This window comes from Oncorhynchus keta, unplaced genomic scaffold, assembly GCF_023373465.1.
Source record: "Oncorhynchus keta strain PuntledgeMale-10-30-2019 unplaced genomic scaffold, Oket_V2 Un_scaffold_2955_pilon_pilon, whole genome shotgun sequence".
Classification (NCBI taxonomy): Eukaryota; Metazoa; Chordata; class Actinopteri; order Salmoniformes; family Salmonidae; genus Oncorhynchus; species Oncorhynchus keta.
The window spans coordinates 479,027-504,044 of NW_026290906.1; the positions used below are offsets into that span (position 1 = coordinate 479,027).

A 25,018-nucleotide genomic window follows, 5' to 3' on the forward strand; every position below is an offset into this window, starting at 1 on the left:
CTCCCCATCCCCTCCCCATCTCTCTCCATCTCCCTCCCCATCCCCTCTCTCTCCATCTCCCTCCCCATCCCTCTCTCTCCATCTCCCTCCCCATCCCTCTCTCTCCATCTCCCTCCCCATCCCTCTCTCTCCATCTCCCTCCCCATCCCTCTCTCTCCATCTCCCTCCCCATCCCTCTCTCTCCATCTCCCTCCCCATCCCTCTCTCTCCATCTCTCTCCATCCCCTCTCTCTCTATCTCTCTCCATCCCCCCTCTCTCTCTCCCTACCCCTCTCTCTCTCCATCCCCCTCTCTCTCCATCTCTCTCCCTACCCCCCTCTCTCTCTCCATCTCCCTCCCCATCCCTCTCTCTCCATCTCGCTCTCCATCTCCCTCCCCATCCCTCTCTCTCCATCTCTCTCCCTACCCCCCTCTCTCTCTCCATCCCCCCTCTCTCTTCATCTCTCTCCCTACCCCCTCTCTCTCTCCATCTCCCTCCCCATCCCTCTCTCTCTCCAGCTGTGTGAGGATTTGTTTAAGAGGACAGTTGGAAACACAGATCCTGATCTCTCCTTCTCAGTGGAGGTATGTGGAGCCACACACACTTCTAGACTCCCTTCCTTCCTTCCTTTCCTTGGCCCTTTAGTGACCTTCACTTCGACCCTTCCACCCTTCACTAGTCTGTTCTCTATTACAGGTGTCCTACATGGAGATCTACTGTGAGAGGGTGCGTGACCTGTTGAACCCTAAGTCGAAGGGTACACTCCGTGTTAGGGAGCACCCTATAATGGGACCGTACGTTGAAGATCTGTCTAAACTGGCTGTGACCGGATACAATGACATTCAGGACCTAATGGACTGTGGAAACAAAGCTAGGTGAGGGAACGGGGTGAGGGAACGGGGTGGGGGAACGGGGTGAGGGAACGGGGTGAGGGAACGGGGTGGGGGGACAGGACATGGGGTGGGGGAACGGGGTGGGGGACAGGACATGGGGTGGGGGACAGGACATGGTGGGTGGGGGACGGGGTGGGGGTGGGGGACAGGACATGGTGGGTGGGGGACGGGGTGGGGGACAGGACATGGGGTGGGGGACAGGACAGGACATGGTGGGTGAGGGAACGGGGTGGGGGACAGGACATGGTGGGTGGGGACGGGGTGGGGGTGGGGGACAGGACATGGGGTGTAGGGAACGGGGTGGGGGACAGGACATGGGGTGTAGGGAACGGGGTGGGGGTGGGGGACAGGACATGGTGGGTGGGGGGACAGGGTGGGGGACAGGACATGGGGTGTAGGGAACGGGGTGGGGGACAGGACATGGTGTGGGGGACAGGACATGGTGTGTAGGGAACGGGGTGGGGGACAGGACATGGTGGGTGGGGACAGGGTGGGGGACAGGACATGGGGTGTAGGGAACGGGGTGGGGGACAGGACATGGTGTGGGGGACAGGACATGGTGTGGGGGGGAACATGGTGGGTGGGGACAGGACATGGTGGGTGGGGGGATGGTGGGGGGGGGGGGGTGGGGACAGGACATGGTGTGTAGGGAACGGGGTGGGGGACAGGACATGGTGTGTAGGGAACGGGGTGGGGGACAGGACATGGTGGGTGGGGGACGGGGTGGGGGACAGGACATGGTGTGTGGGGAACGGGGTGGGGGACAGGACATGGGGTGTAGGGAACGTGATGGGGGACAGGACATGGTGTGTAGGGAACAGGGTGGGGGACAGGACATGGTGTGTAGGGAACGGGGTGGGGGACAGGACATGGTGTGTAGGGAACGGGGTGGGGGACAGGACATGGTGTGTAGGGAACGGGGTGGGGGACAGGACATGGTGTGTAGGGAACGGGGTGGGGGACAGGACATGGTGTGTAGGGAACGGGGTGGGGGACAGGACATGGTGTGTAGGGAACGGGGTGGGGGACAGGACATGGGGTGTAGGGAACGGGGTGGGGGACAGGACATGGTGTGTAGGGAACGTGATGGGGGACAGGACATGGTGTGTAGGGAACAGTGTGGGGGAGAGGACATGGGGTGTAGGGAACGGGGTGGGGACAGGACATGGGGTGTAGGGAACGGGGTGGGGACAGGACATGGGGTGTAGGGAACGGGGTGGGGACAGGACATGGTGTGTAGGGAACGGGGTGGGGGACAGGACATGGTGTGTAGGGAACGGGGTGGGGGTGGGGGACAGGACATGGTGTGTAGGGAACGGGGTGGGGGACAGGACATGGTGTGTAGGGAACGGGGTGGGGGACAGGACATGGGGTGTAGGGAACGGGGTGGGGGGTGGGGGACAGGACATGGTGTGTAGGGAACGGGGTGGGGGACAGGACATGGGGTGTAGGGAACGGGGTGGGGACAGGACATGGTGTGTAGGGAACAGGGTGGGGGACAGGACATGGGGTGTAGGGAACGGGGTGGGGACAGGACATGGGGTGTAGGGAACAGTGTGGGGGAGAGGACATGGTGTGGGGGACAGGACATGGTGTGTAGGGAACGGGGGGGGACAGGACATGGTGTGTAGGAACGGGGTGGGGGTGGGGGACAGGACATGGTGTGTAGGGAACGGGGTGGGGACAGGACATGGTGTGTAGGGAACGGGGTGGGGACAGGACATGGTGTGTAGGGAACGGGGTGGGGACAGGACATGGTGTGTAGGGAACGGGCTGTAGGACAGGACATGGTGTGTAGGGAACGGGGTGGGGACAGGACATGGGGTGTAGGGAACGGGGTGGGGGACAGGACATGGGGTGTAGGGAACGGGGTGGGGGTGGGGGACAGGACATGGTGTGTAGGGAACGGGGTGGGGGACAGGACATGGTGTGTAGGGAACGGGGTGGGGGACAGGACATGGTGTGTAGGGAACGGGGTGGGGGACAGGACATGGTGTGTAGGGAACAGGGGTGGGGGTGGGGACAGGACATGGGGTGTAGGGAACAGTGTGGGGAGAGGACATGGTGTGGGGGACAGGACATGGTGTGTAGGGAACGGGGTGGGGGACAGGACATGGTGTGTAGGGAACAGGGTGGGGGACAGGACATGGTGTGTAGGGAACGGGGTGGGGGACAGGACATGGTGTGTAGGGAACGGGGTGGGGGACAGGACATGGGGTGTAGGGAACAGGGTGGGGGGACAGGACATGGTGTGTAGGGAACGGGGTGGGGGACAGGACATGGTGTGTAGGGAACGGGGTGGGGGACAGGACATGGTGTGTAGGGGAACGGGGTGGGGGACAGGACATGGTGTGTAGGGAACGGGGTGGGGGTGGGGGACAGGACATGTTGTGTAGGGAACGGGGTGGAGGACAGGACATGGTGTGTTGGGAACGTGATGGGGGACAGGACATGGTGTGTAGGGAACGTGATGGGGGACAGGACATGGTGTGTAGGGAACGGTGTGTGGGGGGGGGGACAGGACATGGTGTGTAGGGAACGGGGTGGGGGACAGGACATGGTGTTTAGGGAACGGTGGGGGTGGGGGACAGGACATGGTGTGTAGGGAACGGGGTGGGGGACAGGACATGGTGTGTAGGGAACGGGGTGGGGGACAGGACATGGTGTGTAGGGAACGGGGTGGGGACAGGACATGGTGTGTAGGGAATGGGGTGGGGGACAGGACATGGTGTGTAGGGAACGGGGTGGGGACAGGACATGGTGTGTAGGGAACGGTGTGGGGGTGGGGGACAGGACATGGTGTGTAGGGAACGGGGTGGGGGACAGGACATGGTGTGTAGGGAACGGGGTGGGGTGGGGGACAGGACATGGTGTGTAGGGAACGGGGTGGGGGACAGGACATGGTGTGTAGGGAACGGTGTGGGGGTGGGGGACAGGACATGGTGTGTAGGGAACAGGGTGGGGGACAGGACATGGTGTGTAGGGAACTGGGTGGGTGGGAGACAGGACATGGTGTGTAGGGAACGGTGGGGGACAGGACATGGTGTGTAGGGAACGGGCTGTAGGACAGGACATGGTGTGTAGGGAACGGGCTGTAGGACAGGACATGGTGTGTAGGGAACGGGGTGGGGGACAGGACATGGTGTGTAGGGAACGGGCTGTAGGACAGGACATGGTGTGTAGGGAACGGGGTGGGGGACAGGACATGGTGTGTAGGGAACGGGGTGGGGGTGGGGGACAGGACATGGTGTGTAGGGAACGGGATGGGGGACAGGACATGGTGTGTAGGGAACGGGGTGGGGGACAGGACATGGTGTGTAGGGAACGGGGTGGGGGCCAGGACATGGTGTGTAGGGAACGGGGTGGGGGACAGGACATGGTGTGTAGGGAACGGGGTGGGGGACAGGACATGGTGTGTAGGGAACGGGGTGGGGGTGGGGGACAGGACATGGTGTGTAGGGAACGGTGTGGGGGACAGGACATGGTGTGTAGGGAACGGGCTGTAGGACAGGACATGGTGTGTAGGGAACGGGGTGGGGGACAGGACATGGTGTGTAGGGAACAGTGTGGGGGACAGGACATGGTGTGTAGGGAACAGTGTGGGGGACAGGACATGGTGTGTAGGGAACGGGCTGTAGGACAGGACATGGTGTGTAGGGAACAGGGTGGGGGACAGGACATGGTGTGTAGGGAACGGGCTGTAGGACAGGACATGGTGTGTAGGGAACGGGGTGGGGACAGGACATGGTGTGTAGGGAACGGGGTGGGGGCCAGGACATGGTGTGTAGGGAACGGGGTGGGGGACAGGACATGGTGTGTAGGGAACGGGGTGGGGACAGGACATGGTGTGTAGGGAACAGGGGTGGGGGTGGGGGACAGGACATGGTGTGTAGGGAACGGTGTGGGGGACAGGACATGGTGTGTAGGGAACGGGCTGTAGGACAGGACATGGTGTGTAGGGAACGGGGTGGGGACAGGACATGGTGTGTAGGGAACGGTGTGGGGGACAGGACATGGTGTGTAGGAACGGTGTGGGGACAGGACATGGTGTGTAGGGAACGGGCTGTAGGACAGGACATGGTGTGTAGGGAACAGGGTGGGGGGACAGGACATGGTGTGTAGGGAACGGGCTGTAGGACAGGACATGGTGTGTAGGGAACGGGGTGGGGGACAGGACATGGTGTGTAGGGAACAGTGTGGGGGACAGGACATAGTGTGTAGGGAACGGGGTGGGGGACACGACATGGTGTGTAGGGAACGGGGTGGGGGACAGGACATGGTGTGTAGGGAACGGGGTGGGGACAGGACATGGTGTGTAGGGAAGGGGTGGGGACAGGACATGGTGTGTAGGGAACGGGGTGGGGGACAGGACATGGTGTGTAGGGAACGGGGTGGGGGACAGGACATGGTGTGTAGGGAACGGGGTGGGGGACAGGACATGGTGTGTAGGGAACGGGGTGGGGGACAGGACATGGTGTGTAGGGAACGGGGTGGGGGTGGGGGACAGGACATGGTGTGTAGGGAACGGGGTGGGGGACAGGACATGGTGTGTAGGGAACGGGGTGGGGACAGGACATGGTGTGTAGGGAACGGGGTGGGGGTGGGGGACAGGACATGGTGTGTAGGGAACGGGGTGGGGGCCAGGACATGGTGTGTAGGGAACGGGGTGGGGGACAGGACATGGTGTGTAGGGAACGGGGTGGGGGACAGGACATGGTGTGTAGGGAACGGGTGGGGGTGGGGGGACAGGACATGGTGTGTAGGGAACGGGCTGTAGGACAGGACATGGTGTGTAGGGAACGGGGTGGGGACAGGACATGGTGTGTAGGGAACGGGGTGGGGGTGGGGGACAGGACATGGTGTGTAGGGAACGGGGTGGGGGACAGGACATGGTGTGTAGGGAACGGGGTGGGGGACAGGACATGGTGTGTAGGGAACGGGGTGGGGGACAGGACATGGTGTGTAGGGAACGGGGTGGGGGACAGGACATGGTGTGTAGGGAACGGGGTGGGGGACAGGACATGGTGTGTAGGGAACGGGGTGGGGGACAGGACATGGTGTGTAGGGAACGGGGTGGGGGACAGGACATGGTGTGTAGGGAACAGGGTGGGGGACAGGACATGGTGTGTAGGGAACGGGGTGGGGACAGGACATGGTGTGTAGGGAACGGGCTGTAGGACAGGACATGGTGTGTAGATTGATCACTATAACCAATTCAGAGGCCTTGTGGTTAGAGGTTATGGGTTAGATTCCGTTTTATGCCTCTCTGCTTGACACGCAACATCGATTCAGGAGACTAGTTTCCTGTCCTGTCCAGGGGTGTCCTGTACATCAAGCTGTCTCACTACAGAAACAGGACCCATTCTGGCTCAGATCAGGTTACTATATATACTATACTATTACTACAGGAACCATTCTGGCTCAGATCAGGTTACTATATATACTATACTATTACTACAGGACCCATTCGGCTCAGATCAGGTTACTATATATACTATTACTACAGGACCCATTCTGGCTCAGATCAGGTTACTATATATACTATACTATTACTACAGGACCCATTCTGGCTCAGATCAGGTTACAATATAAACTATACTATTACTACAGGACCCATTCTGGCTCAGATCAGGTTACAATATATACTATACTATTACTACAGGACCCATTCTGGCTCAGATCAGGTTACTATATATACTATACTATTACTACAGGAACCATTCTGGCTCAGATCAGGTTACTATATATACTATTACTACAGGACCCATTCTGGCTCAGATCAGGTTACTATATATACTATACTATTACTACAGGAACCATTCTGGCTCAGATCAGGTTACTATATATACTATTACTACAGGACCCATTCTGGCTCAGATCAGGTTACTATATATACTATACTATTACTACAGGAACCATTCTGGCTCAGATCAGGTTACTATATATACTATTACTACAGGACCCATTCTGGCTCAGATCAGGTTACTATATATACTATTACTACAGGAACCATTCTGGCTCAGATCAGGTTACTATATATACTATTACTACAGGACCCATTCTGGCTCAGATCAGGTTACTATATATACTATTACTACAGGACCCATTCTGGCTCAGATCAGGTTACTATATATACTATTACTACAGGACCCATTCTGGCTCAGATCAGGTTACTATATACTATTACTACAGGAACCATTTTAGCTCAGATCAGGTTACTATATATACTATACTATTACTACAGGAACCATTCTGGCTCAGATCAGGTTACTATATATACTATACTATTACTACAGGAACCATTCTGGCTCAGATCAGGTTACTATATATACTATTACTACAGGAACCATTCTGGCTCAGATCAGGTTACTATATATACTATTACTACAGGAACCATTCTGGCTCAGATCAGGTTACTATATATACTATTACTACAGGACCCATTCTGGCTCAGATCAGGTTACTATATATACTATTACTACAGGACCCATTCTGGCTCAGATCAGGTTACTATATATACTATTACTACAGGAACCATTCTAGCTCAGATCAGGTTACTATATATACTATTACTACAGGACCCATTCTGGCTCAGATCAGGTTACTATATATACTATTACTACAGGAACCATTTTAGCTCAGATCAGGTTACTATATATACTATACTATTACTACAGGAACCATTCTGGCTCAGATCAGGTTACTATATATACTATACTATTACTACAGGAACCATTCTGGCTCAGATCAGGTTACTATATATACTATTACTACAGGAACCATTCTGGCTCAGATCAGGTTACTATATATACTATTACTACAGGACCCATTCTGGCTCAGATCAGGTTACTATATACTATACTATTACTACAGGACCCATTCTGGCTCAGATCAGGTTACTATATATACTATTACTACAGGACCCATTCTGGCTCAGATCAGGTTACTATATATACTATTACTACAGGAACCATTCTGGCTCAGATCAGGTTACTATATATACTATACTATTACTACAGGAACCATTCTGGCTCAGATCAGGTTACTATATATACTATTACTACAGGACCCATTCTGGCTCAGATCAGGTTACTATATATACTATACTATTACTACAGGACCCATTCTGGCTCAGATCAGGTTACTATATATACTATTACTACAGGACCCATTCTGGCTCAGATCAGGTTACTATATATACTATTACTACAGGAACCATTCTGGCTCAGATCAGGTTACTATATATACTATTACTACAGGAACCATTCTGGCTCAGATCAGGTTACTATATATACTATACTATTACTACAGGAACCATTCTGGCTCAGATCAGGTTACTATATATACTATTACTACAGGAACCATTCTGACTCAGATCAGGTTACTATATATACTATACTATTACTACAGGACCCATTCCGGCTCAGATCAGGTTACTATATATACTATACTATTACTACAGGAACCATTCTGGCTCAGATCAGGTTACTATATATACTATTACTACAGGAACCATTCTGACTCAGATCAGGTTACTATATATACTATACTATTACTACAGGACCCATTCTGGCTCAGATCAGGTTACTATATATACTATACTATTACTACAGGAACCATTCTGGCTCAGATCAGGTTACTATATATACTATTACTACAGGACCCATTCTGGCTCAGATCAGGTTACTATATATACTATACTATTACTACAGGACCCATTCTGGCTCAGATCAGGTTACTATATATACTATTACTACAGGAACCATTCTGACTCAGATCAGGTTACTATATATACTATACTATTACTACAGGACCCATTCTAGCTCAGATCAGGTTACTATATATACTATACTATTACTACAGGACCCATTCTAGCTCAGATCAGGTTACTATATATACTATTACTACAGGAACCATTCTGACTCAGATCAGGTTACTATATATACTATACTATTACTACAGGAACCATTCTGGCTCAGATCAGGTTACTATATATACTATACTATTACTACAGGACCCATTCTGGCTCAGATCAGGTTACTATATATACTATTACTACAGGACCCATTCTAGCTCAGATCAGGTTACTATATATATATACTATTACTACAGGACCCATTCTAGCTCAGATCAGGTTACTATATATACTATACTATTACTACAGGAACCATTCTAGCTCAGATCAGGTTACTATATATACTATTACTACAGGAACCATTCTAGCTCAGATCAGGTTACTATATATACTATACTATTACTACAGGAACCATTCTGGCTCAGATCAGGTTACTATATATACTATACTATTACTACAGGAACCATTCTAGCTCAGATCAGGTTACTATATATACTATTACTTTTTACAGGAACCATTCTAGCTCAGATCAGGTTACTATATATACTATACTATTACTACAGGAACCATTCTAGCTCAGATCAGGTTACTATATATACTATTACTACAGGAACCATTCTAGCTCAGATCAGGTTACTATATATACTATTACTACAGGAACCATTCTGGCTCAGATCAGGTTACTATATATACTATACTATTACTACAGGAACCATTCTGGCTCAGATCAGGTTACTATATATACTATACTATTATTATATATTATACTATACTATTACTACAGGAACCATTAACTATTTTTTGTCTGTCATAGTTGAAGTGTACCTATGATGAAAACTACAGGCCTCTCTCATCTTTTTAAGTGGGAGAACTTACACAATTGGTGGCTGACTAAATACTTTTTTGCCCCACTGTATATTAACTAGTTGACTGATTGATATATAAACTAGTTGACTGATTGGTATATTAACTAGTTGACTGACTGATTGATATATATAAACTAGTTGACTGACTGATTGGTATATTAACTAGTTGACTGATTGGTATATTAACTAGTTGACTGACTGATTGATATATATAAACTAGTTGACTGACTGATTGGTATATTAACTAGTTGACTGACTGATTGATATATTAACTAGTTGACTGACTGATTGGTATATTAACTAGTTGACTGACTGATTGGTATATTAACTAGTTGACTGACTGATTGATATATAAACTAGTTGACTGACTGATTGATATATTAACTAGTTGACTGACTGATTGGTATATTAACTAGTTGACTGACTGATTGGTATATTAACTAGTTGACTGACTGATTGATATATAAACTAGTTGACTGACTGATTGGTATATTAACTAGTTGACTGACTGATTGGTATATTAACTAGTTGACTGACTGATTGGTATATTAACTAGTTGACTGACTGATTGGTATATTAACTAGTTGACTGACTGATTGGTATATTAACTAGTTGACTGACTGATTGGTATATTAACTAGTTGACTGACTGATTGGTATATTAACTAGTTGACTGACTGATTGGTATATTAACTAGTTGACTGACTGATTGATATATTAACTAGTTGACTGACTGATTGGTATATTAACTAGTTGACTGATTGATATATAAACTGACTGACTGATATTTGGATTGATATTAACTAGTTGACTGACTGATTATATATTAACTAGTTGACTGACTGATTGGTATATTAACTAGTTGACTGACTGATTGATATATTAACTAGTTGACTGACTGATTGATATATTAACTAGTTGACTGACTGATTGGTATATTAACTAGTTGACTGACTGATTGGTATATTAACTAGTTGACTGACTGATTGGTATATTAACTAGATGACTGATTGATATATAAACTAGTTGACTGACTGATATATAAACTAGTTGACTGACTGATTTGTATATTAACTAGATGACTGATTGATATATAAACTAGTTGACTGACTGATATATAAACTAGTTGACTGACTGATTTATATAAACTAGTTGACTGACTGATATATAAACTAGTTGACTGACTGATATATAAACTAGTTGACTGACTGATTTGTAATTTAACTAGATGACTGATTGATATATAAACTAGTTGACTGACTGATATATAAACTAGTTGACTGACTGATATATGTAATTTAACTAGTTGACTGACTGATATATAAACTAGTTGACTGACTGATTTGTAATTTAACTAGATGACTGATTGATATATACACTAGTTGACTGACTGATTTCAGGACGGTGGGGTGTGTGTTCATTGAGGGATTACTTGTTGATTGATATACTGATTGATTGATATACTGATTGATTGGTATTGATTTCAGGACGGTGGCGGCAACAAACATGAATGAGACGTCTAGTCGTTCCCACGCCGTCTTCACCATCGTGTTCACACAGAAACGAAGAGACCAACTCACCAGCCTGGACACGGAGAAGGTAAACACACAGTAATAATCCATTATTGTTTGTCAGACAGGCGGGGTGTGTTTGGTGTGTGAAACAAAGAGACCAACATCTCCCTGGACACGGAGAAGGTCGTAGGGAGGGGGGGGCTGGTATGAATGTACTGTAACTCTGGTGATGAGGGGGGGGCTGGTATGAATGTACTGTAACTCTGGTGATGAGGAGGGGGCTGGTATGAATGTACTGTAACTCTGGTGATGAGGAGGGGGGCTGGTATGAATGTACTGTAACTCTGGTGATGAGGAGGGGGCTGGTATGAATGTACTGTAACTGGTGAGGGGGCTGTATGAATGACTGTAACTCTGGTGAGGGGGGCTGGTATGAATGTACTGTAACTCTGGTGATGAGGGGGCTGGTATGAATGTACTGTAACTCTGGTGATGAGGGGGGGGGGCTGGTATGAATGTACTGTAACTCTGGTGATGAGGGGGGCTGGTATGAATGTACTGTAACTCTGATGAGGGGGATGACTCTGGTGATGAGGGGGCTGGTATGAATGTACTGTAACTCTGGTGATGAGGAGGGGGCTGGTATGAATGTACTGTAACTCTGGTGATGAGGGGGGCTGGTATGAATGTACTGTAACTCTGGTGATGAGGAGGGGGGCTGGTATGAATGTACTGTAACTCTGGTGATGAGGGGGGCTGGTATGAATGTACTGTAACTCTGGTGATGAGGAGGGGGGCTGGTATGAATGTACTGTAACTCTGGTGATGAGGAGGGGGGCTGGTATGAATGTACTGTAACTCTGGTGATGAGGGGGGGCTGGTATGAATGTACTGTAACTCTGGTGATGAGGGGGGGCTGGTATGAATGTACTGTAACTCTGGTGATGAGGAGGGGGGCTGGTATGAATGTACTGTAACTCTGGTGATGAGGAGGGGGGCTGGTATGAATGTACTGTAACTCTGGTGATGAGGAGGGGGGCTGGTATGAATGTACTGTAACTCTGGTGATGAGGGGGGGGCTGGTATGAATGTACTGTAACTCTGGTGATGAGGAGGGGGGGCTGGTATGAATGTACTGTAACTCTGGTGATGAGGAGGGGGGCTGGTATGAATGTACTGTAACTCTGGTGATGAGGGAGGGGGCTGGTATGAATGTACTGTAACTCTGGTGATGAGGAGGGGGGCTGGTATGAATGTACTGTAACTCTGGTGATGAGGAGGGGGCTGGTATGAATGTACTGTAACTCTGGTGATGAGGAGGGGGGCTGGTATGAATGTACTGTAACTCTGGTGATGAGGAGGGGGGCTGGTATGAATGTACTGTAACTCTGGTGATGAGGGGGGGGGCTGGTATGAATGTACTGTAACTCTGGTGATGAGGGGGGGGGCTGGTATGAATGTACTGTAACTCTGGTGATGAGGAGGGGGGCTGGTATGAATGTACTGTAACTCTGGTGATGAGGGGGGGGGGGCTGGTATGAATGTACTGTAACTCTGGTGATGAGGGGGGGGGGGCTGGTATGAATGTACTGTAACTCTGGTGATGAGGAGGGGGGGGCTGGTATGAATGTACTGTAACTCTGGTGATGAGGGGGGGCTGGTATGAATGTACTGTAACTCTGGTGATGAGGGGGGGGGGGCTGGTATGAATGTACTGTAACTCTGGTGATGAGGAGGGGGGCTGGTAGGAATGTACTGTAACTCTGGTGATGAGGAGGGGGGGCTGGTATGAATGTACTGTAACTCTGGTGATGAGGGGGGGGGGCTGGTATGAATGTACTGTAACTCTGGTGATGAGGGGGGGGGCTGGTATGAATGTACTGTAACTCTGGTGATGAGGGGGGGCTGGTATGAATGTACTGTAACTCTGGTGATGAGGAGGGGGGCTGGTATGAATGTACTGTAACTCTGGTGATGAGGAGGGGGGCTGGTATGAATGTACTGTAACTCTGGTGATGAGGAGGGGGGGCTGGTATGAATGTACTGTAACTCTGGTGATGAGGAGGGGGGGGCTGGTATGAATGTACTGTAACTCTGGTGATGAGGGGGGGGGCTGGTATGAATGTACTGTAACTCTGGTGATGAGGAGGGGGGCTGGTATGAATGTACTGTAACTCTGGTGATGAGGAGGAGGGGGGCTGGTATGAATGTACTGTAACTCTGGTGATGAGGGGGGGGCTGGTATGAATGTACTGTAACTCTGGTGATGAGGGGGGGGGCTGGTATGAATGTACTGTAACTCTGGTGATGAGGAGGGGGGCTGGTATGAATGGTAACTCTGGTGATGAATGTACTGTAACTCTGGTGATGAGGGAGGGGGCTGGTATGAATGTACTGTAACTCTGGTGATGAGGAGGGGGGCTGGTATGAATGTACTGTAACTCTGGTGATGAGGAGGGGGCTGGTATGAATGTACTGTAACTCTGGTGATGAGGAGGGGGGGCTGGTATGAATGTACTGTAACTCTGGTGATGAGGAGGGGGCTGGTATGAATGTACTGTAACTCTGGTGATGAGGAGGCTGGTATGGGGGGCTGGTATGAATGTACTGTAACTCTGGTGATGAGGAGGGGGGCTGGTATGAATGTACTGTAACTCTGGTGATGAGGAGGGGGGGCTGGTATGAATGTACTGTAACTCTGGTGATGAGGAGGGGGGGCTGGTATGAATGTACTGTAACTCTGGTGATGAGGAGGGGGGCTGGTATGAATGTACTGTAACTCTGGTGATGAGGGGGGCTGGTATGAATGTACTGTAACTCTGGTGATGAGGAGGGGGGCTGGTATGAATGTACTGTAACTCTGGTGATGAGGAGGGGGGCTGGTATGAATGTACTGTAACTCTGGTGATGAGGAGGGGGGGCTGGTACTGTAACTCTGGTGATGAGGAGGGGGCTGGATGAATGTACTGTAACTCTGGTGATGAGGAGGGGGGCTGGTATGAATGTACTGTAACTCTGGTGATGAGGAGGGGGGCTGGTATGAATGTACTGTAACTCTGGTGATGAGGAGGGGGCTGGGGGCTGGTATGAATGTACTGTAACTCTGGTGATGAGGAGGGGGGGCTGGTATGAATGTACTGTAACTCTGGTGATGAGGGGGGGGGCTCTGAATGTACTGTAACTCTGGTGATGAGGAGGGGGGCTGGTATGAATGTACTGTAACTCTGGTGATGAGGAGGGGGGCTGGTATGAATGTACTGTAACTCTGGTGATGAGGAGGGGGGCTGGTATGAATGTACTGTAACTCTGGTGATGAGGAGGGGGGCTGGTATGAATGTACTGTAACTCTGGTGATGAGGAGGGGGGCTGGTATGAATGTACTGTAACTCTGGTGATGAGGGGGGGGGCTGGTATGAATGTACTGTAACTCTGGTGATGAGGAGGGGGCTGGTATGAATGTACTGTAACTCTGGTGATGAGGAGGGGGGCTGGTATGAATGTACTGTAACTCTGGTGATGAGGAGGGGGGCTGGTATGAATGTACTGTAACTCTGGTGATGAGGAGGGGGGCTGGTATGAATGTACTGTAACTCTGGTGATGAGGAGGGGGGCTGGTATGAATGTACTGTAACTCTGGTGATGAGGAGGGGGGCTGGTATGAATGTACTGTAACTCTGGTGATGAGGAGGGGGGCTGGTATGAATGTACTGTAACTCTGGTGATGAGGAGGGGGGCTGGTATGAATGTACTGTAACTCTGGTGATGAGGGGGGGCTGGTATGAATGTACTGTAACTCTGGTGATGAGGAGGGGGCTGTGAATGTACTGTAACTCTGGTGATGAGGAGGGGGCTGGTATGAATGTACTGTAACTCTGGTGATGAGGAGGGGGCTGGTATGAATGTACTGTAACTCTGGTGATGAGGAGGGGGGGGCTGGTATGAATGTACTGTAACTCTGGTGATGAGGAGGGGGGCTGGTATGAATGTACTGTAACTCTGGTGATGAGGAGGGGGGCTGGTATGAATGTACTGTAACTCTGGTGATGAGGAGGAGGGGGGCTGGTATGAATGTACTGTAACTCTGGTGATGAGGAGGGGGGCTGGTATGAATGTACTGTAACTCTGGTGATGAGGGAGGGGGGCTGGTATGAATGTACTGTAACTCTGGTGATGAGGGGGGGCTGGTATGAATGTACTGTAACTCTGGTGATGAGGAGGGGGGCTGGTATGAATGTACTGTAACTCTGGTGATGAGGAGGGGGGGCTGGTATGAATGTACTGTAACTCTGGTGATGAGGAGGGGGGCTGGTATGAATGTACTGTAACTCTGGTGATGAGGAGGGGGGCTGGTATGAATGTACTGTAACTCTGGTGATGAGGGGGGGCTGGTATGAATGTACTGTAACTCTGGTGATGAGGAGGGGGGCTGGTATGAATGTACTGTAACTCTGGTGATGAGGAGGGGGGCTGGTATGAATGTACTGTAACTCTGGTGATGAGGAGGGGGGCTGGTATGAATGTACTGTAACTCTGGTGAGGGGGGGCTGGATGGAGGGGGGCTGGTATGAATGTACTGTAACTCTGGTGATGAGGAGGGGGGCTGGTATGAATGTACTGTAACTCTGGTGATGAGGAGGGGGCTGGTATGAATGTACTGTAACTCTGGTGATGAGGAGGGGGGCTGGTATGAATGTACTGTAACTCTGGTGATGAGGAGGGGGCTGGTATGAATGTACTGTAACTCTGGTGATGAGGAGGGGGGCTGGTATGAATGTACTGTAACTCTGGTGATGAGGAGGGGGGGGCTGGTATGAATGTACTGTAACTCTGGTGATGAGGAGGGGGCTGGTATGAATGTACTGTAACTCTGGTGATGAGGAGGGGGGCTGGTATGAATGTTCTGTAACTCTGGTGATGAGGAGGGGGCTGGTATGAATGTACTGTAACTCTGGTGATGAGGAGGGGGGCTGGTGTGAATGTACTGTAACTCTGGTGATGAGGAGGGGGGCTGGTATGAATGTACTGTAACTCTGGTGATGAGGAGGGGGGGCTGGTATGAATGTACTGTAACTCTGGTGATGAGGAGGGGGCTGGTATGAATGAATGTATGAATGTACTGTAACTCTGGTGAGGGGGCTGGTATGAATGTACTGTAACTCTGGTGGGGGGGGCTGGTATGAATGTACTGTAACTCTGGTGATGAGGAGGGGGCTGGTATGAATGTACTGTAACTCTGGTGAGGGGGGCTGGTATGAATGTACTGTAACTCTGGTGATGAGGAGGGGGCTGGTATGAATGTACTGTAACTCTGGTGATGAGGAGGGGAGGGGGCTGGTATGAATGTACTGTAACTCTGGTGATGAGGAGGGGAGGGGGCTGGTAATGAATGTACTGTAACTCTGGTGATGAGGGGGCTGGTATGAATGTACTGTAACTCTGGTGATGAGGAGGGGGCTGGTATGAATGTACTGTAACTCTGGTGATGAGGAGGGGGCTGGTATGAATGTACTGTAACTCTGGTGATGAGGAGGGGGGCTGGTATGAATGTACTGTAACTCTGGTGATGAGGAGGGGGGCTGGTATGAATGAATGTACTGTAACTCTGGTGATGAGGAGGGGGGCTGGTATGAATGTACTGTAACTCTGGTGATGAGGAGGGGGGCTGGTATGAATGTACTGTAACTCTGGTGATGAGGAGGGGGGCTGGTATGAATGTACTGTAACTCTGGTGATGAGGAGGGGGGCTGGTATGAATGTACTGTAACTCTGGTGATGAGGAGGGGGGCTGGTATGAATGTACTGTAACTCTGGGTGAGGGGGGGCTGGTATGAATGTACTGTAACTCTGGTGATGAGGAGGGGGGCTGGTATGAATGTACTGTAACTCTGGTGATGAGGAGGGGGCTGGTATGAATGTACTGTAACTCTGGTGAGGGGGCTGGTATGAATGTACTGTAACTCTGGTGATGAGGAGGGGGCTGGTATGAATGTACTGTAACTCTGGTGAGGGGGGCTGGTATGAATGTACTGTAACTCTGGTGATGAGGAGGGGGGCTGGTATGAATGTACTGTAACTCTGGTGAGGGGGGCTGGTATGAATGTACTGTAACTCTGGTGATGAGGAGGGGGCTGGTATGAATGTACTGTAACTCTGGTGATGAGGAGGGGGGAGGGGTGGGGCTGGTATGAATGTACTGTAACTCTGGTGATGAGGGGGGGGACTGGATTTCCTGTTGGAGAGAGAGATCCATGACAGGTGTCTTATGGGAAATAGATGCTTTTCTGTTCTTTAAATGGAGACTAATCTAATATCACGCTAATCACATTATAGCCAACAGCATATCACCCTGCATACCACACTGTATACAGGCTCTGAAGCTAAGCAGGGTTGGTCCTGGTCAGCAGCATACCACCCTGCATACCACTGCTGGCTTGCTTCTGAAGCTAAGCAGGGTTGGTCCTGGTCAGCACAATACCACCCTGCATACCACACTGTATACAGGCTCTGAAGCTAAGCAGGGTTGGTCCTGATCAGCAGCATACCACCCTGCATACCACACTGTATACAGGCTCTGAAGCTAAGCAGGGTTGGTCCTGGTCAGCAGCATATCACCCTGCATACCACTGCTGGCTTGGCTCTGAAGCTAAGCAGGGTTGGTCCTGGTCAGCAACATACCACCCTGGATACCACTGCTGGCTTGGCTCTGAAGCTAAGCAGGGTTGGTCCTGGTCAGCAACATACCACCCTGCATACCACTGCTGGCTTGCTTCTGAAGCTAAGCAGGGTTGGTCCTGGTCAGCAGCATACCACCCTGCATACCACTGCTGGCTTGCTTCTGAAGCTAAGCAGGGTTGGTCCTGGTCAGTCCCTGGATGGGAGACCAGATGCTGCTGGAAGTGGTGTTGGAGGGCCAGTAGGAGGCACTCTTTCCTCTGGTCTAAAAAAAATATCCCAGGGTAGTGATTGGGGACACTGCCCTGCGTAGGGTGCTGTCTTTCGGATGGGACGTTAAACGGGTGTCCTGACTCTCTGAGGTCATTAAAGATCCCATGACACTTATCGTAAGAGTAGGGGTGTTAACCCCGGTGTCCTGACTCTCTGAGGTCATTAAAGATCCCATGACACTTATCGTAAGAGTAGGGGTGTTAACCCCGGTGTCCTAGCTAAATTCCCAATCTGTCAGTAAGGTCAGTCTGGTGGACCTAGAGGTTAGAGGTCAGGGGTTAGGTATTAACCATGTTATTCTCTCCAGGTCAGTAAGGTCAGTCTGGTGGACCTAGCTGGTAGTGAGAGAGCTGACTCGTCGGGGGCAAAGGGTTTGAGGTTGAAGGAAGGAGCTAATATCAACAAGTCTCTCACCACCCTGGGGAAGGTCATCTCTGCTCTGGCTGAAATGCAGAACAGTAAGAAGAGGAAGTCCGACTTCATCCCCTACAGAGACTCGGTCCTCACCTGGCTCCTGAAAGAGAACCTGGGTGAGAGTCCTGCTAGACATTTCACACAACTTCTTAATAACCTGTTTGTTTTACACTGGGAAACTGTCCCAAACACATTGAACAGTGTGTTACGAACCCTTGGGAGGGATGGAGGGCAGAGGAGGGATGGAGGGAGAGGAGGGATGGAGGGAGAGGAGGTCAGAGGAGGTCAGAGGAGGTCAGAGGAGGCATGGAGGGAGGGCAGAGGAGGGCAGAGGAGGGATGGAGGTCAGAGGAGGTCAGAGGAGGGATGGAGGTCAGAGGAGGGATGGAGGGCAGAGGAGGTCAGAGGAGGGATGGAGGCAGAGGAGGGAGAGGAGGGAGAGGAGGGATGGAGGAGGGATGGAGGGAGAGGAGGTCAGAGGAGGTCAGAGGAGGTCAGAGGAGGTCAGGGAGGAGGTCAGAGGAGAGGCAGAGGAGGGGAGGGAGGGAGAGGAGGGATGGAGGCAGAGGAGGGATGGAGGGCAGAGGAGGGATGGAGGCAGAGGAGGCAGAGGAGGGATGGAGGGATGGAGGCAGAGGAGGGATGGAGGGATGGAGGGCAGAGGAGGGATGGAGGCAGAGGAGGCAGAGGAGGGATGGAGGCAGAGGAGGGATGGAGGCAGAGGAGGGATGGAGGCAGAGGAGGGATGGAGGCAGAGGAGGCAGAGGAGGGATGGAGGCAGAGGAGGGATGGAGGCAGAGGAGGGATGGAGGCAGAGGAGGGATGGAGGGGCAGAGGAGGGATGGAGGCAGAGGAGGGATGGAGGCAGAGGAGGGATGGAGGCAGAGGAGGCAGAGGAGGGATGGGAGGGCAGGGAGGAGGGATGGAGGCAGAGGAGGCAGAGGAGGGATGGAGGCAGAGGAGGGAGGTCAGAGGAGGGATGGAGGCAGAGGAGGCAGAGGAGGGATGGAGGCAGAGGAGGGATGGAGGCAGAGGAGGGATGGAGGCAGAGGAGGGATGGAGGCAGAGGAGGGATGGAGGCAGAGGCAGAGGAGGATGGAGGGCAGAGGAGGGATGGAGGCAGAGGAGGGATGGAGGAGGATGGAGGGGCAGAGGAGGGATGGAGGCAGAGGAGGGATGGAGGGCAGAGGAGGCAGAGGAGGGATGGAGGCAGAGGAGGGAGGAGGGATGGAGGGCAGAGGAGGGATGGAGGCAGAGGAGGGATGGAGGCAGAGGAGGGATGGAGGGCAGAGGAGGCAGAGGAGGGATGGAGGCAGAGGAGGGATGGAGGCAGAGGAGGCAGAGGAGGGATGGAGGCAGAGGAGGGCAGAGGAGGGATGGAGGCAGAGGAGGGATGGAGGGATGGAGGCAGAGGAGGGATGGAGGCAGAGGAGGGATGGAGGGGGCAGAGGAGGGATGGAGGCAGAGGAGGGATGGAGGGATGGAGGAGGGAGGGATGGAGGGAGGAGGGATGGAGGAGGGATGGAGGGCAGAGGAGGGATGGAGGGGGAGGAGGAGGGATGGAGGGCAGAGGAGGGATGGAGGCAGAGGAGGGATGGAGGCAGAGGAGGGATGGAGGCAGAGGAGGGATGGAGGCAGAGGAGGGATGGAGGGCAGAGGAGGGATGGAGGCAGAGGAGGGATGGAGGCAGAGGAGGGATGGAGGCAGAGGGAGGAGGCAGAGGAGGGATGGAGGCAGAGGAGGGATGGAGGCAGAGGAGGGATGGAGGGCAGAGGAGGGATGGAGGGCAGAGGAGGGATGGAGGCAGAGGAGGGATGGAGGGATGGAGGGATGGAGGTCAGAGGAGGGATGGAGGCAGAGGAGGGATGGAGGCAGAGGAGGATGGAGGCAGAGGAGGGATGGAGGCAGAGGAGGGATGGAGGGATGGAGGGATGGGGCAGAGGAGGGATGGAGGCAGAGGAGGGATGGAGGGATGGAGGGATGGAGGCAGAGGAGGGAGAGGAGGCAGAGGAGGGAGAGGAGAGGGATGAGGGAGGAGGGAGGGCAGAGGAGGGATGGAGGGAGAGGAGGGATGGAGGGGAGGAGGATGGAGGCAGAGGAGGGATGCAGAGGATGGGGCAGAGGAGGGAGAGGAGGGAGAGGAGCTAGAGGAGGGAGAGGAGCTAGAGGAGGGAGAGGAGCTAGAGGAGGGAGAGGAGCTAGAGGAGGCAGAGGAGGGATGGAGGCAGAGGAGGTCAGAGGAGGCAGAGGAGGGAGAGGAGCTAGAGGAGGTCAGAGGAGGGAGAGGAGGGCAGAGGAGGTCAGAGGAGGTCAGAGGAGGGATGGAGGGCAGAGGAGGGATGGAGGGAAGAGGAGGTCAGAGGAGGTCAGAGGAGGCATGGAGGGAGAGGAGGGCAGAGGAGGGAGAGGAGGGAGAGGAGCTAGAGGAGGGAGAGGAGCTAGAGGAGGCAGAGGAGGCAGAGGAGGGAGAGGAGGCAGAGGAGGGAGAGGAGGAAGAGGAGGGAGAGGAGGGAGAGGAGCTAGAGGAGGGAGAGGAGCTAGAGGAGGGAGAGGAGCTAGAGGAGCTAGAGGAGCTAGAGGAGGCAGAGGAGGGAGAGGAGGTCAGAGGAGGTCAGAGGAGGTCAGAGGAGGTCAGAGGAGGGATGGAGGGAGAGGAGGTCAGAGGAGGGAGAGGAGGGCAGAGGAGGTCAGAGGAGGGATGGAGGGCAGAGGAGGGATGGAGGGATGGAGGGAGAGGAGGTCAGAGGAGGGAGAGGAGGCATGGAGGGAGAGGAGGGCAGAGGAGGGAGAGGAGCTAGAGGAGGGAGAGGCTAGAGGAGGGAGAGGTAGAGGAGGCAGAGGAGGCAGAGGAGGGAGAGGAGCTAGAGGAGGGAGAGGAGCTAGAGGAGGGAGAGGAGCTAGAGGAGGGAGAGGAGCTAGAGGAGGGAGAGGAGCTAGAGGAGCTAGAGGAGGGAGAGGAGGGAGAGGAGCTAGATGGAGAGAGTGAAGTTAGGTCTATGTGATATATTAACCTGTCTCTCTCTGTCAGGTGGTAACTCCAGGACAGCGATGATAGCAGCTCTCAGTCCAGCAGACATTAACTATGAAGAAACACTCAGTACACTCAGGTAGGTAAACATCTCCCCTCTCTGTCTCTATCCATTCAACCCTCCATATCAGTCTCCATGTGTCTGTCTATCAGTCTCCATGTGTCTGTCTATCAGTCTCCATGTGTCTGTCTATCAGTCTCCACGTGTCTGTCTATCAGTCTCCATGTGTCTATCAGTCTCCATGTGTCTGTATATCAGTCTCCATGTGTCTATCAGTCTGTCTATCAGTCTCCATGTGTATATCAGTCTCCACGTGTCTGTCTATCATTATCCATGTGGCTGTCTATCATTATCCATGTGTCTGTATATCAGTCTCCATGTGTCTATCAGTCTCCATGTGTCTGTCTATCATTATCCATGTGGCTGTCTATCATTATCCATGTGTCTGTATATCAGTCTCCATGTGTCTGTCTATCAGTCTCCATGTGTCTGTCTATCAGTCTCCATGTGTCTGTCTATCAGTCTCCATGTGTCTGTCTATCAGTCTCCATGTGTCTGTCTATCAGTCTCCATGTGTCTGTCTATCAGTCTCCATGTGTATATCAGTCTCCATGTGTCTGTCTATCAGTCTCCATGTGTCTGTATATCAGTCTCCATGTGTCTGTCTATCAGTCTCCATGTGTCTGTCTATCAGTCTCCATGTGTCTGTCTATCAGTCTCCATGTGTCTGTCTATCAGTCTCCATGTGTCTGTCTATCAGTCTCCATGTGTCTGTCTATCAGTCTCCATGTGTATATCAGTCTCCATGTGTCTGTCTATCAGTCTCCATGTGTCTGTATATCAGTCTCCATGTGTCTGTCTATCAGTCTCCATGTGTCTGTCTATCAGTCTCCATGTGTCTGTCTATCAGTCTCCATGTGTCTGTCTATCATTATCCATGTGTCTGTATATCAGTCTCCATGTGTCTGTCTATCAGTCTCCATGTGTCTATCATTATCCATGTGTCTGTCTATCATTATCCATGTGGCTGTCTATCATTATCCATGTGTCTGTCTATCAGTCTCCATGTGTCTATCAGTCTCCATGTGTCTATCATTATCCATGTGTCTGTCTATCATTATCCATGTGGCTGTCTATCATTATCTATGTGTCTGTCTATCAGTCTCCATGTGTCTATCAGTCTCCATGTGTCTGTATATCAGTCTCCATGTGTCTGTCTATCAGTCTCCATGTGTCTGTCTATCAGTCTCCACGTGTCTGTCTATCATTATCCATGTGTCTGTATATCAGTCTCCATGTGTCTGTCTATCAGTCTCCATGTGTCTATCATTATCCATGTGTCTGTCTATCATTATCCATGTGGCTGTCTATCATTATCCATGTGTCTGTCTATCAGTCTCCATGTGTCTATCAGTCTCCATGTGTCTGTCTATCATTATCCGTGGCTGTCTATCATTATCCATGTGTCTGTCTATCATTATCCATGTGTCTGTCTATCAGTCTCCATGTGTCTGTCTATCAGTCTCCATGTGTCTATCATTATCCACGTGTCTGTCTATCATTATCCACGTGTCTGTCTATCAGTCTCCATGTCTGTCTATCATTATCCATGTGTCTGTATATCAGTCTCCACGTGTCTATCAGTCTCCATGTGTCTGTATATCAGTCTCCATGTGTCTATCAGTCTCCATGTGTCTATCAGTCTCCATGTGTCTGTCTATCAGTCTCCACGTGTCTGTCTATCATTATCCACGTGTCTGTATATCAGTCTCCACGTGTCTGTATATCAGTCTCCATGTGTCTGTCTATCAGTCTCCATGTGTCTATCAGTCTCCATGTGTCTGTCTATCAGTCTCCATGTGTCTGTCTATCAGTCTCCATGTGTCTGTCTATCAGTCTCCATGTGTCTGTCTATCAGTCTCCATGTGTCTGTCTATCAGTCTCCATGTGTATATCAGTCTCCATGTGTCTGTATATCAGTCTCCATGTGTCTGTCTATCAGTCTCCATGTGTCTGTCTGTCTATCAGTCTCCATGTGTCTGTATATCAGTCTCCATGTGTCTGTCTATCAGTCTCCATGTGTCTGTCTATCAGTCTCCATGTGTCTGTCTATCAGTCTCCATGTGTCAGTCTCCATGTGTCTGTCTATCAGTCTCCATGTGTCTATCAGTCTCCATGTGTCTATCTATCAGTCTCCATGTGTCTGTCTATCAGTCTCCATGTGTCTGTCTATCAGTCTCCATGTGTCTGTCTATCAGTCTCCACGTGTCTGTCTATCAGTCTCCACGTGTCTGTCTATCAGTCTCCACGTGTCTGTCTATCAGTCTCCATGTGTCTGTCTATCAGTCTCCATGTGTCTGTCTATCAGTCTCCAGGTGTCTGTCTATCAGTCTCCAGGTGTATATCAGTCTCCATGTGTCTGTCTATCAGTCTCCATGTGTATATCAGTCTGTCTATCAGTCTCCATGTGTCTGTCTATCAGTCTCCATGTGTCTGTCTATCAGTCTCCATGTGTCTGTCTATCAGTCTCCATGTGTCTGTCTATCAGTCTCCATGTGTATATCAGTCTCCATGTGTATATCAGTCTCCATGTGTCTGTCTATCAGTCTCCATGTGTCTGTCTATCAGTCTCCATGTGTCTGTCTATCAGTCTCCATGTGTCTGTCTGTCAGTCTCCATGTGTCTGTCTGTCAGTCTCCACATGTCTTGTCTCTCGGTCTCCACGTGTCTTGTCTCTCGGACTCCACGTGTCTTGTCTCTCGGACTCCACGTGTCTTTCTGTCTGTCTCCACTTGTCTTGTCTCTCGGACTCCACGTGTCTTGACTGTCGGTCTCCACTTGTCTTGTCTCTCGGACTCCACGTGTCTTTCTGTCTGTCTCCACGTGCCTGTCTGTCGGTCTCCACTTGTCTTGTCTGTCTGTCTGTCTCCACTTGTCTTGTCTCTTGGACTCCACGTGTCTTGTCTCTCGGACTCCACGTGTCTTTCTGTCTGTCTCCACTTGCCTGTCTGTCGGTCTCCACTTGTCTGTCGGTCTCCACGTGTCTGTCGGTCTCCACTTGTCTTGCCTCTCGGTCTCCACGTGTCTTGTCTCTCGGTCTCCACATGCCTGTCTGTCGGACTCCACGTGTCTTTCTGTCTGTCTCCACGTGCCTGTCTCTCTTGTCTCCATGTGCCTGTCTGTCGGGCTCCACGTGTCTGTCGGTCTCCACTTGTCTTGTCTCTCGATCTCCACGTGTCTTGTCTCTCGGTCTCCACGTGTCTTGTCTCTCGGTCTCCACGTGTCTTGTCTGTCGGTCTCCACGTGCCTTGTCTGTCAGTCTCCATGTGTCTGTCTGTCAGTCTCCACGTGCCTGTCTGTCAGTCTCCACATGTCTTGTCTCTCGGTCTCCACGTGTCTTGTCTCTCGGACTCCACGTGTCTTTCTGTCTGTCTCCACTTGTCTTGTCTCTCGGACTCCACGTGTCTTGACTGTCGGTCTCCACTTGTCTTGTCTCTCGGACTCCACGTGTCTTTCTGTCTGT

General features: G+C 51.4%; 1 protein-coding gene across 1 annotated transcript in view; it reads left to right on the forward strand.

Annotated features, from left to right (window-relative positions):
* Positions 1–25,018, forward strand: part of kif1c (kinesin family member 1C) — a gene marked incomplete at its 3' end in the record, with an annotated part of 98,688 nt that overhangs the window by 47,286 nt on the left and 26,384 nt on the right. The window contains exons 6-10 of the mRNA XM_052515580.1: positions 499–564; positions 677–855; positions 11,081–11,192; positions 18,360–18,582; positions 21,495–21,573. Of these exons, the coding sequence (XP_052371540.1) occupies positions 499–564; positions 677–855; positions 11,081–11,192; positions 18,360–18,582; positions 21,495–21,573 (659 nt within the window). The remainder of the gene's footprint in view (positions 1–498; positions 565–676; positions 856–11,080; positions 11,193–18,359; positions 18,583–21,494; positions 21,574–25,018) is intronic.